This window comes from Ursus maritimus, unplaced genomic scaffold (genome assembly GCF_017311325.1).
Source record: "Ursus maritimus isolate PB19 unplaced genomic scaffold, ASM1731132v1 scaffold_14, whole genome shotgun sequence".
NCBI classification, from domain to species: domain Eukaryota; kingdom Metazoa; phylum Chordata; class Mammalia; order Carnivora; family Ursidae; genus Ursus; species Ursus maritimus.
Window position 1 is genome coordinate 69,820,128 of NW_024423786.1, and position 13,714 is coordinate 69,833,841.

Here is a 13,714-nt window from a genome sequence, read left to right on the forward strand (position 1 = left end):
TCCTGTTTCTTTGTACGTCTATTAAGTTTGGGTTGAAAACTGGACATTTTAGATAATATAGTATAGCAATTCTGGAATCTATTGTATTTTTCTAAGGGTTTTCTTTGAAAACTTGCCTGGACTTAATGCACAGAGGCTCTTCCTCTGTGGTGTGGCACTGGTGTGTCTGCTTAGTTTAGTTTAGTTTGTTTTTTTTCTTATTTTTATTCATTCCTAGGGGTCACCCCTGGGTCTTCCTAATGTAGGAGTCAGCCAGTAATTTACGCAGAGGTGGAACCCAAATACCGTAAGCCTGTAAGACTCCCAACCTCTGCTGTTCAGTCTGTGTGTGGGTTGGGAATCCTCTCAAGCCTCCCTTGGCTTTCACTTTTCCCTGCCCTCTCCATGCCTGCCTAGCTCCCCAGTTAGCCAGGGATGTGTGGAGCGTGTAGGTCAGCTTTTCTCCAGTTTTCTCCCTTTCGGGATCTTGCTGTCACATTTCTGGCTGGTCTGCTGCTTATCCCACCTTGGACTGGAAGGTCGGGCTGGTAAGGCTGCAGGTTTTCCTCATTCATTCCCCACTGAGCTACCATGTTAGCCAGCAAAACTAAAAACCTGGAGGGTTTTCGGAACGAGTCCCACATTGATAAGACTACCATTTTTGCCAGGCAAGCTGGGAGGGTGAAGGGATGGGAGCTGCTTCAGGCAACAAGGCCACAGCGTCCTGCTGCTCCTATCCTCAGCTGTAGCAGTTTTTAAAAAACGATGCTTCTCCTTTGTTGTCTGTGTTTAGTGGATTTCTAGTGCCCCGAAGAGGTCGTGTGTGCGTGTGTGTGTAGTGGGATTTTTTTGTTTCTGTTTTGCACAGAGAAATTGACTACCTCTTTCTGCTGTCATAACTGGAACTCCCTCTTCTCGTTCTTTCTTATCATTTCACATGAAGAAAGTGAGGCTAAAAGAGACAAAGTCATTTGCCCCTGGTCCTACAGCTAGAAGTAGGGAGCCAGAATTAAACTCAGGGGCTCTATTTAAAAAAACAGCTTTATTGATGTATGATTGACATACAATAATTTATACTCCTTGAAACCGTACAATTCTACAGGTGTTGACATATGCAGAGCACATCCCCACCAAGATAACGAACTTATCACTGGATGTTTCTTTGCAATCCCTCTTCCCTTCCCACCATCTCTAGGCAGCCGCTGACTTACCTTCACGCTACTTGGCGTTTCCTAGAATTGCATGTCAGTGGAACCATACAGTACATGCTTTGTTTTGTCGTTTTTCACTCAGCCTGATTGAAATTCATCCATGTTGTAATTTGTATCCATAGTTGATTTCTTTTTATTGCTAAATAGTATTCCATTGATTAGATAGGCGAAGGCTTGGTTATTTATCTGGCGATGGACATTGGTGTTGTGTCTGGGTTTGGGTTACTACACACAGCCCTGCTGGGAACAGCTACGTACAAGTCTTTGTGTAGATTCATAGACATAGGCTTTCATTTCTCTTGGGTGGTATTTAGATGTGGGATCGCTGGATTAGATGGGAGCTGTAAGTTTGATATTTTTAATAAACTTAATTTGGAATAATTTTAGATTTACTGAAAAGTTTCAAAGGCAGCACAGAGAATTCCCATATACTCCTCATCCAGTTTCCCTCACTGTTAGTCTTACATCGCTATCAGCCATTTGTCAAAGCGAAGAAACAGACAGTGGTGTGTTACTATTAATTAAACTCCAGACTTTATTCGGATTTCACCACTTCTGCCCGTAACCTTAACTTTCTGTTTTAGGATCCAGTCTGGGGCACCCAGCCTCTGCTGGTCTATTACATTTTCTAAGTTGTTGCTTTTTTTCATGTCCTTGGCCAGATATCTTGTGGCATGTGATAGTATGTCCTTCAACCTGGATTTCTGATGTTTTTTCCTCATGATTGAACTGGGTTTATGAGCTTCAGGAAGGACCACCACAGAGGTAAAGTGTCCTCTCATCAATCGTATCAGGGGAGGGGGACGCCTGGGTGGCTCAGTCGGTTGAGCAACTGACTCTTGATTTTGACTCAGGTCATGATCCCTGCATCAGGCTCTGCACTCAGCAAGGAGTCTGCTTGAGGTTCTCCTCTCCCTCTGCCGTTCACCCCTGCTCTCTCTCTCCCTTTAAAAAAATCAAATAAATAAATCTTTAAAAAATATCATATCAGGGGTATGTAACATTTGCACATCTCTGGTGATGTTAACCATCACCTGGTTATGGTGGTGTTTACCAGGTCTCTCCATGTAAACTTTATTTTTCTCCTTTCCTTACTGTGGCCACTAAGTCTAGCCCACCTTCAAAGGGGCAGGGAGACTTAGTCCTCCCTCCTGTGGCAGGGAATATCTGCATAGAGTATTTGGAATTCTTTTGCGAAGAAGATTTGTGTCTTCTCTCTTGTTTCTTTATTCAGTCATTTCTTCATTTCAGTTTGGAGTCATGCATTTTTATCTTGTACTTGGGTTATAATCCAGTACGGCAGTATTGACTTTGTTTCTCAAACTGCTCCACTTTCAGCCACTGAGGGTTCTTTCAGGTTTACTCCTGTGTCCTTTGGTCATGCTGCCATGTCCACGTCCTGACTTTCTGGTAATACAAGATGTTTAAAACACATCTTACGATTTCCCTGCCCAGCCCTAGAATTAGCTATTTCTTCAAGGAGTCCTGGTTCCTTTTATTGGAGAATGGTGTTTAAAAGCTGAGATCTGGAAGCTAGGTGTGCTCATTGCTCCTGGGGTCTCATTGCATCTGGGCTGTTCGGGGGACTGACGTAGGTGATATGTGTATGTCAAAACTGACATACGATGTATAATAATATATATCCTAAGCTAAACATGGCTTCACTGTGGTATCGCTGACTCCAGTACCACAGGGATCTTACTCTTACCCCATCCAACAGGGAGAACCTCGGCTCCTACTATCGGCCAACCATTTACTGATCCCTTCAAGCAGTTCCCCCCTTGGGAAAGGAATGTACCAAGTACAGCACAGAGTTTACGAGCATTTCCTTTTGTGTTTAGCCTTATAGTTTCCAGTCAAAACATGATTTTCCAGCGTTACTCAGATCAGCTCCTTCTTTTCCCTCCGTGTGGGGGTCTGTATTTAACAGAGGGAAGTCATGGAGACAGGTTACAAGGACGAGATTGTAGAGGAGTTATCATTTCCTTTCAAAGACCACAGATAGTCTTCAAATGAACCATGGAAATTCCTGACCAAGATTCAGGAAAGAAAAAAATAGGAAAAAAATTCTTAGGCTTTCCTGTCTCCTTTCTCTCCCTGTAAAAAGGAATAGCCCCTCTCAAGTGATACACGGTGGGTCTGGTACTTGCTAAGACAGGACCAAGGACTTCCTAGTTTTCACTGTGTTTATGCTTAAAGCAGAATAGGCATCTTCAAATAACAAGTTGATACTGGCAGAGGCAGTAGAAATACAATGGGCCTGGTGGACTTGGGGCCGTCCTTGTCACACACGGTCTAGGACACTTTGGGTTCAGACCCTGCCACCGGCTAAGAGTTCTTTATTTGACATTCTCAGTGTGTTTCCAGGCCTTTCTCCCAGCCCTGCCTGGCTGTGCCCAAAGCAAAAGGGAAGGCGTGAAATGAGAGGTGAGCATAGCTCTACCAACCCTCAAAGGGAGGAGAGCCTGAGCTGTCGCAGGCCCCGCGGGTGGCGGGAGGTATCGGGGCGGTGGGGGTGGGGGTGGGGTGCACAGATCTCGGCTCGGCTAGGACGGCACGGCCTGGTGCACGTGGCCAGCGGGCACGCAGACTCGGTGGGATGCTGCTCATTGGGTGTGTATGCCCAGAGCGGCGGTGAGCAACTGGGAGGTGCGCGCAGGTGCGGTGGGTGGTGTATGTGGAGGGGGATGGGGGTAGGTTGGGCGCATGTGGCTGGCGAGAGCGCAGGTGCGGCGGACAGGGGCGGCTGTACAGGGCTGGGGGTGCGCATGCGTGCTGGGCGGGGTGTGTGTTTGTGTGTGTGTCGGGGGGGGGGGCTGTACAGGGCTGGGGGTGTGCATGTGTGCTGGGCGGTGTGTGTCTCGGAGGGGGCCGAACGCATGCCTGGTGGGCGGGGTGTGTGTGTGTGTGCGTGTTGGAAGGGGCCAAAGGCGGTGGGGCGCACGTGGCTGGCGGGTGCGCAGGCGCAGTGGGCAGGGTCAGCTATACAGGGCCGGGGGTGCGCATGCGTGGTGGCGGGGTGTGTGTGTGTGTGTGTGTGTGTGTGTGTGTGTGTGTGTGTGTGTGTGTGTGTGTCAGGGGATGGCTGTACAGGGCTGGGGGTGCGCATGCGTGCTGAGCTGGGTGGATGGTGGAGGGGGCCGAACGCGGTCGCGCGCACGTGGCTGGCTGGTGCGCAGGCGCGGTGGGCAGGGGGCGGCTGTACAGGCTGGGGGTGCGCATGCGTGCCGGGCGGTGCGTGCGTGTCGGAGGGGGCTGGCCGTGGGCGGACGCACGTGGCCGGCAGGGGCGCAGGCGTGTCGGGCAGCGGTTGGTGGCGGCGGGAGCGCAGGCGCGGTGGGCAGCGGGGCTGCGGGTCGTCGGCCGGCCTAGTCGGCATGAGGCGGATACGTTGGCAGGTGGCGGCTGTGGCGACCTTGGGTCTCGCGCTGGTCCTGGAGGCGCTGCCCTCCGTGCTGCACTGGCTGCGGGTCGGGCGCCGGCAGCAGCGGCGGAGGCCGCCGCGGCGTGAGGTGCTCTTCTTCCCGTCGCAGGTGACCTGCACCGAGGCCCTGCTGCAGGCCCCGGGTGAGGGGCTGTCGGGGCCCCCAGCGGGCTGCCCGTGCAGCCTCCCCCACGGCGAGAGCTCGCTCAGCCGCCTGCTGAGTGCCCTGTTGGCCGCCCGCGTCAGCCTCGAGCTCTGCCTCTTTGCCTTCTCCAGCCCGCAGTTGGGCCGCGCGGTGCAGCTGCTGCACAAGCGCGGGGTGCGCATCCGGGTCATCACCGACTGCGACTACATGGCTCTCAACGGCTCGCAGATCGGCCTGCTGCGAAGGTCAGGAGGCTCACCGAGGCCGGCGAGTCCGGGCAGTGAGCTGGCCGGGCCAGTGCGCCCCTGATGCCCTCTGGCGCGGATCTGACCCGGGGGGATGTCAGAGGCGGGTACTGCGGGGTCTGAGGATAGGTGAGACCCCATTTATGTCCCACGGTGGCCTTGTGAGGTCAGGGTAGTTTTACCCTGGAGAGACTCCCTGGCCATCTGTAGAGAGCACCTGTCCTCCCCGGGGGGTGCGCTTCTGTGCAGCGGGGTCTTATGCTGGGTATCTCCGTGTGAGCGCCGGGGAGTGAGCCGGCTGTGTGTTCCCAGCTAGTGGAGGAAGATCTGGGGGATTCCCAGAGCTGGGGGCCTGCCTGGTGACAACATCGGGCAAGCGACCGAGCTCCTGTGGTTCCCCACATTCTCACGACCCCTGTTGGCCTTGGGACCCTGTGGGGAAAGCCTGTGGCGGCTGGCGCGGGGGATGTAGCCGGGACAGCTGAGTGTTTGACTATTGCAGACCGAAATGACAGTGGCCTGGCTCCATCACTGAGGAGATGAAGGGTGAATTCGAGAAACAAGTCCGCCAGCCCACTTCGCTAGCAGACTCTGAGTGGTTGCGTGCATATGACCAGGTGCCCCAGGATGGCAAAGGCTGGGCGAATGCACTGAGGGGCTAAAGGAGGAAAAAGGCATTTCACCTTCACTGCACTAGTGAATTTCATTCTGCAACTTTTGAAGTGAATAAAAATAATATACTAAAAAGTGGAGCTAAAATGTTTAGTTCCGCTAGCTGAAAAAGCAGGGAACACAGATCTCTCTGGCTGGCCTTTCTCTCCCTCTGGGGTGGGGGCAGATGAAGGGGGAAGTAGGAATGATTTTGAAGCGGGTCTAAATTCAGATCCTGGGCTTACCCCTGAGGTCTGTATTTCCTCCTCAATCTCAGTGTAACAGTGTGTTCTAGGTGTCCTGTTGGGTGGGAGAGCCTGTGGTAATGTCGGAGGGGGGCAGAAATGGTCAGACTTTTTAGGGGGGAGGGGCGGGGGGAATGTTAAGCAGGCTCCATTCCCAGTCTGGAGCCTGCTGCAGGCTCAGTCCCACGACCCTGAGAACATGACCTGAGCTGAAGTGGAGTCAGACACTTAATGGAGTGAGCCCCGCAGGCGCCCCCAAAATGGTCAGATTAAGATCTGTTTTGAAGGTAGAGCTGATAGGATTTGCTGGTAGGTTGGTTAGAGGGTGTGAGAAGTGGTGTCCAGGTGCCCTGGGGTAGGAGGGTTTCAAGGCAGGGTTGCTGGGCAAAATACGCACGTAAATTTGAAGTCCAGATAAGTCACGAATAATTTTCAGTGTATGAACCAAATATTGCACGGGACATAGTTATTTTCAAAAATTATTTATCTGAAATCTCATGCTACTTTGGACGTCCTGTATTTTTGTTTGTGAAGTCTGGTGACCCTGTTGCAAAGCAGCCTATTCAAAACTCTTCTAAGTCCCATTTCTAACAGTCTTGTTCACAGAGCAGATTGCCCATCGGTGAGGTCGACGTGACTCCAGGGTCAGGCAGTGGGGATGGACAGAGCGGTCCTGCCCTAGGGGAGTTTGGAAACAATAGGAGAAAGACAAACAGGAAAAGAAAAGGCAACCGTTGCAGGCTCTTTGGTGAGCCTAGGCGGCAAAGCCAGGGAGAATCTGGTTTTGTGGCAGGTAGGGCTCTTTCTGCTTCAGCAGTAGGCCCCAGGCGGACTTCCGGTGACGCTGAACCCCCCTCACCCGCAGCGCCCAGGGCGTGGCTTGTCCTGTTCCAGGGTCATCCGCTCCACACACGCAGTGGGGTGCGGTGCTGGTGTGCATGGTGTTTCCAGGGCTGTCCCAGCCCCGGGGAGGCCGCAGCGAGAGCTGGAGGGAAGCAGACCCCAGCCGCCTGTTGCTGTGGCCGGCCCTGGCCGGATTCATGGCCGGCTCCTCACGAAGCACTAACGGGACTGTGCTGCTTGCATTGTAGTCGGGAAGTGCAGGTGGGCAGGCCTCCCCCAGACTGCAGAGCTGGGTGCGGGGAGGGTTGTGAGAGATCAGTATCTGTGTGTCTGTGCCCCCCCACCCCCGCACTCCCTCCTGTGCGCTGGTGGTGGCTGGTCCCCATCTGGCGCTGTCCCCGCCACCTGCCCAAGGGGATGGCGTCACGTGTCCTGCCAAAGCAGAAACAAATAGGCAGAGTCGTAGCGCGGCGGGGCGGGGCGGTGTGGCGGGCGCTGGGGCTGAAGGCTGACTCGCCCTTCCCGTAGGCATCCAGGTGCGGCACGACCAGGACCTCGGCTACATGCATCACAAGTTCGCCATCGTGGACAAGAAGGTGCTGATCACCGGCTCCCTCAACTGGACCACGCAAGCCATTCAGAACAACAGAGAAAACGTTTTGATTATGGAGGACGAGGAGTACGTGAGGCTTTTCCTGGAAGAGTTTGAGCGCATCTGGGAGGAGTTTAACCCGACAAAGTACACCTTCTTCCCCCAAAAGAAGCAAAGCCACTGAAGGTGTGCTCTCTCCTCTGTCCGCGGACTTGGAGCCAGAGTGCTGTTGACTGTCACAGAACTTTTGGTGCCCGGACTCGAAAGCAGACCACAGCTACAAAGAGAGGGGCTGCAGACTGGCGCAGAGCTGCGGCCGGGGTGGCTGCGCGGCCGCGTGGACCGCGAGGGAACGCTCCGCACACAGGCGCACACTCCGTGCTCGCTGGGCTCGGCACTAACGCGAACTAAAGAGTGCTGGGGTTACGGAGCACAGGGACACCCCTGCGATGCCCATCAGTCCTTTCCCGCCACAGGTCCGCGTGGCCACGGCTTCCCGCCGCGGGCTCGCCCAGCTCCGGCACACAGGCTGCCCCCAGCCTGATCTAGAGTGGGCTGCTTTGGCCGACTCCGTAGTCCCCCCACCCGTGGCTCCCGAATGCTTTCCGCTGCTCCCATCAGCACCGCTGGCTCCTCGGGTCTGCTCTCACCAGCTCGTCGGCGGCTTCTTGGCGGGTCTGAGTCCGCAGAGGGAAAGGGGAGAAGTCGGGGAGGCAAGCGGGCACAGCGGGAGCGGGGAGCTGCCTTCCAGGCCCCCTCGTGAGCACCGCTGGCCCCCGCAGCGGGCAGGCGATGCTCTTACCTGGGCCTCCCCACACGCTGACCCTTTACGACAGATGCACGTGAGCATGCTCCTCGGCCGCTTGCCCTCCGTGTTCGCTGCGCTCAAGCGCAAGGTGTGTCCATGGCCAGGAGCTGCTTCTGTTTCCGGACGTCATGCGTTTGCTAACATTCTCACGTTCCAGACGATTTCGTGCGCTTAGAAGTGACCTTCACTGTACTCCCCCTGAACTTGGCTCACGGGCAGCGTGGGCTCAGCGTCATCCATGCTGAGGTACCCGACCAGCTGGAGGAGGGGACTGGGAGAGAGGCCAGTTTTGGGCATGTCTTTCCGCTGTCAGCTCTGGGGTTTGCTCTCACCGGTACATTTGTGAGATGTTAGAGATTGTCTCTCAGACACGATCCTTGTATAGAGGTGGCTGAAATGACCTCTGATGACTTTGCCATCTTGTCGTATGTCACGCGCTGTGTGACTCGTCCTGACGTCGGGCGTGTTCGCTTTCGCCATCACAGCCTCGAAGCCGAGCCGCGTGCAGAGAGCGTTCAGTGTTGCCTGTTCTCCCGTTTAAAGTTACCTTGGACTTCCTGTGTTAGGCAAGTAAACCACAAGTTAATTTTTCGGATTTAGTTGAAGCTGTAAAGTATAATACAGAGATGGGGCATCAGCGATGCTTTTACGCTGAACGTGGTTGTTCGCCTGCCTGTGCCGCAGCGGCTGTTCTGAAGAGACGGCACAAGTTGTAGAACGTTCCTGAAGGGCGAAGCCGGGCTGTGCTGGACTGCTGCCATGTTTCAATAAATACGTTCTGTTCTCGAATGGTAGTACTGTGTTGCTTTGCCTTTGCTCATTCCGGTAGTGACTGCTGCCTATGAAATAACACTTTCGGGGGCGTGGACGACAGAGCTCTTCGGAAGCCGCTGGTCAAGATGGGAGCCGCCAACAGGAGCAAGACCTGCACGTGTTCCTGGGGGGACCGTATGCAGTGTTTTCCAAGGATAATGAAGGGGGTTTTGCCAGGGCGGGGCTGACCCATTGCACTCCGGGTGCACTCACCCCTGCGGTTTCCCCAGGGTGGGAAACGCGGCTGCATCGTTTCTGATAGTGGGGGACGGTGGGCACGCTTTCCCCTGATCAAAACCCCAAAAAGTGTTTTCCACCGTGGCCCTGCTGCTCGTGGCGGGATTTCCAGCATTTTCCTCCCACCCTGTGAAGGTTGGCACACGTGTGGCCTGCTGTCCCTGCCGTGTCTGCGTCTTCGCTGTGACTGCAGCCCTTTCTGCCCGAGCAGGCCGGCGCGTTAGTAACGGTGCAGAGAAGGTGACCCAGCCGAGCCACCTGGATGAACGCCTCCAGAATTCCGAAAGGATCTCTTCTCGTAACATTTTTTATTTAATGGTTTATTTATATTGTTATCTTCATTATGTTAGCAGCGGGAGATTACATCTCACGAGTTTCAGATAATAGTGGGCTGGAGAAGAATCGCGGTAAGATGGAACTTCCTCTTGGACCCTTGTGATTAAATCCCGTGTTGCGGGAGTAGCGTGTGGCTGTGACCGGCTGCCTGCAGCTGGCGAGTCCCCCGAGAGCGCTCGAATGAACCAGTGCACCCGTACTGTAGTTTAAAGCATGTATTGGTTCTTTTGAATTGTTTTTTTTAAAAAAAAACAACAAACATTACTTTTTAAAAAAGACTTCATTGGGATCCATAGATCTTAAGATTGACACTTTGAAAGTGTGCACCACTCTCGGATCTGAGAGCATTTTCATCACCCCAGAAAGAAACCATGTCCCAAGCAGTACCCCCACTCTCCCATTCCCAGCCCCTGGCAACCACGGACTTACTTCCTGTCTCCGGATTTTCCTGCTGTGGACATTTCTTACACATGGAATCCTACAGTATGTGGCATTTTGTAGCTGCCTTCTTTCATTTAGCGTCATGGTTTCTTTTTTTTTTTTTTTTTAAGATTTTATTTGACAGAGTGAGAGAGCACAAGTGGGGGGAGTGGCAAGCTCAGCAGGGAGCCTCGATCCCAGGTCCTGGGATCGTGACCTGAGCCAAGGCAGACGCTTCACCGACGAGCCACCCAGCACCCCTAGCGTAATGTTTCTGAGGGCTGCCCGTGTTGTCGCATGTGTCAGTATTCACGGTTCGTAGCCAAACAGTATTGTCGTGTGGACAGACCACGTGTTTTGAACCCATTCATCAACTGATGGACCCTCCGGTTGTTTCCACCATTACAAATGATGGCGCTGTAAACACACGTGAGTGTTCACGTGGACACGCGTTTCATTTCTCTCGAGTCTATACCTGGAGTAGAATTTTTGGGTCCTAGAACTCTACTGAGAAACTGCCAGACTTTCCCAAGGTGACTGCGCCATTTTACATTCCAACCAGCAGAGTATGAGGGCTCCTCCTCCTCCGCATCCTTGCCAACCAAGTTACTCTTTCAATGGCAGCCGAACTGTTGAGTGTGAGGCGGCGTCTCGTGGTTCTGACTTGCGTCTTCCTGATGACTACGGATGGAGAGCGTCTCTTCACGTACTCGTCATTTTTATATTGTCTTCCGAGAAATGTCTATTCAAGTCCTTTGCCCATTTTTAAAAATTGGGCTGCCTTTTCATCATTGAATTAGAAGTTTTAACTTACGACTTATAACTTAATATGAATTATAAGAATTCCAAGAGTTCTTTTTATATTTTAGACTCGAGTCCCTTATCAGAAATATGATTTGCAAAGATTTGCTCCCGTTCTCCAGGCAGTCTCTCCCCTTTCTTGGGTATTGGGTGCAGCTATGTGTTAGTAATTTTGATATAGCTTAGTTTGCCTGTTTTGTCTTCAGCTGCTTGTATATGGGGCGTCATGTCTAAGAAACCATCGCCCAACCCAAGGTCACAAAGATTTGCTTCTGTGTTTTCTTCTGAGTCTTATACTCTTAGCTCTTATGTGTCAGCCTATCAACCATTTTTTTCAGGTTTTATAGATTTATTCAGAAAGTGATCCAATTATGATTCAACTGCAGTTTTAGCGCTCCACAATCCAGTGTTTTCCAACACTTTCCCCTGCAATTCTGTTCGTACCAATTTTATAATCCCGAAGAAATTCTCTTACTGAAGTTTTTCACGCACTCGCGTCATGTTGCGGGATGTCCGATGTGCAATGCGCTACCTACGATCATGACCCTCCCGTCATTAAAGCTGTACAGACAGCCGCGGAGCTATCAGGTAGTGACCGCCCATCCGAAAGGAGCCGGTCTTTTCCCCTGGCCAGTTCGTGTGTCCAGCTGGGAACCTGGATAGGACTTCACCAGATGGGTCGCATCATAAGCCTTCCAGTTACTTTGCTCTGTTCCCCAGTATCCACCAAAGGCTTTTTTGCTCCAAGCACAGAGCACTGTGTTGCAAACCGGAGCAAATGCTGACTGAGATTTATGTTTTCCAGGCTTCCTCCAAGCACACATCAGGGCTCCGTGGCCTCCGACGGAGTAGCCAAAAACCGCCACGGTTGGGGGGCCCATGGTTAGACGAGCACGGATGAGCTGCGGAGCTCCCCAGGCACAGAAGAGTACGTTCTGTAGCCAGTTTTCCGCGGCTCCTCAGAGACATCCACATAAAGCCCAGCACGGTGCGAGTCCCAGCGCTCAGCGTCTGCTTTACTATTGCAGCCACGAGGGCTGCTGTCCGGGACAGTGACGGCAAGGCCACGTTCGGAAGCAGCTTGATGGTACCCAGACTTTCATATAACATCGGGTTCTGTTCGGGTTAAACTAGGGCATTTAGCAAATTTCATTTTGCAGTTCAGTTCAACACTGTCATGTTCAAAAACCTCCTGAAATCCTCCAAAGCACTTGTTGCTGGACATGTTTCAATGCCATTCTTCCCCGAGCAGTTGCCACTTGCTGTTTTATCTGCACCAAAGCGTAGATGATCCTTGGGGGTCAGTGGTGGCGGGAAGCGCAGCAGTCGGAGTGGAAAGGTGAGGCCCCCATGTGGCTGTCCGTGCCATGTCCTCCTGTCGCTCATTCTCATCCCTGACTGCCAACGGACCCGCCCACTTTCGGGTCAGGTCTGTGAACCATTTTGAGTTAATTTTTGTGTACGGCGTGAGGAAGGGGTTCATCGGCATTCTTTTGCATATGAATAGCTAGTTGTTGCAGCACCATTTGTTGAAAAGACTCTCCTTTCCCCATTGAATGGTTTTGGCACCCTTGTCAAAAATCAACTGGTTACATAAATATAATGACTTATTTCTGGATTCGTAATTATGGCTCATTGATCTGTGGTCAGTCCCTGTGCCAGTACTACACCGTCTTGACTGCTTAGCATTTGTGGCAAGTTTTGAAACCCATTAAGCAAGTCCTTTAACTTTGTTCTTCTTTCCAACATTGTTTTGCCTGTTCCGGGTCCTGTTACATTTCTACATGAATCTTAGAATCAGCCTATCAACATTTGCAAGAGCAGCTGAGGTCCTGATAAGGACTGCGTTGACTCTGTAGGTCAGGGTCGGGGAGTATCACCACCCTAACAATATCGCATTTTCCAATCCGTGGTCGTAGTGTTCCTCTTCTTTAAATAATCTTCATAGTTGCAGCAGAAGTCTTGCACTTCCTTTAAAACACTGATTCCCAAGTATTTTATTCTTTTTGATACTATTGTAAATGGAATTGTTTTCTTGTGTTTCAGATTGTTAGCAAATGCAATTCATTTTTGTATATGAATCTTGTATCCTGTGAAATTGCAGAACTCCTGTCAGTTTTAATAGATTTTTGGGGGTGGATTCCTTAGGATTTCCCATATCCAAGATCATGGCATCTACAAATATGATTTTACTTCTTCCTTTCCAATATAGATGCTTTTCCTTTTTCTTGCATGTCTAGAATCTCCAGAACAGTGTTGAAGAGACGTGGTGAGAACAGATATCCTTGTTTTGTTGCTGACCTTAGGGGAAAGGTTTCCAGTTTTCTACCATTAAGTATGAAGTTAGTTATTTTTTTTTATGGATGTTCTTTATCATATTGAATAAGCTCCTTTCTGTTCCTAGTTTGCTGAGTGTTTTCACCATGAACGGTACTGGATTTTCCAAATGCCGACTGATGTTCGAAACTGCACTTATATATCTTAAAAAGAAAAAAAAAAGGGCTGCTAAAGCTATTAGAATACCATCACGTCAGACCAGTGTCTACAATTTTTTTAACAGACAAAAAATTACTGAAACATCCTTAAGTAAGGAATAACACACTGGAAGTATGTGTCCTTTATATGTCTGTACTCTACTTTTTTCTGACTTTTCAGAATTCCGTAAGTTGATTTCCAATAGGTAGAGTCCGATTTTAATTTTCGTGTGTGTTTATTTGAAGAAAAGTTTGGATTTCCACACATTTTCACATAATTCATTCCAAAGGTCGTGGCAATACTGGAAAACTCCAGTTTCATATTTTAAGTTTATTCAGTAGGTCACAGCCAGAATTTTAAAAAAGTAAACAGAATGTAGACATAGCATATTCTAGGCAAGGGTGCGTTGTTTTGTGAAATGTTGGGTTGTGCTTGAGGGAGGGGTGTATTTGGTCATGAGGTACAATATATTTTCTTTTTTAAACAACA

The 13,714-nt window shown here is 51.1% G+C and overlaps 1 protein-coding gene and 2 pseudogenes across 1 annotated transcript; 2 read left to right on the plus strand and 1 right to left on the minus strand.

Moving 5' to 3' along the window:
• Positions 1-4,567: 4,567 nt before the first annotated feature.
• Positions 4,568-7,950, plus strand: PLD6 (phospholipase D family member 6). The gene is made up of 3 exons (XM_040628233.1): positions 4,568-5,004; positions 7,000-7,004; positions 7,272-7,950. Exons 1-3 carry the CDS (start codon positions 4,568-4,570, stop codon positions 7,517-7,519), a joined length of 690 nt encoding a protein of 229 aa, XP_040484167.1. The 3' UTR covers positions 7,520-7,950.
• A 1,143-nt stretch (positions 7,951-9,093) lies between these two features.
• LOC121102660 lies at positions 9,094-9,246 on the plus strand (annotated as a pseudogene).
• Positions 9,247-11,288: 2,042 nt separating this feature from the next.
• On the minus strand, positions 11,289-11,975 carry LOC103658487 (annotated as a pseudogene).
• Positions 11,976-13,714: the final 1,739 nt, after the last annotated feature.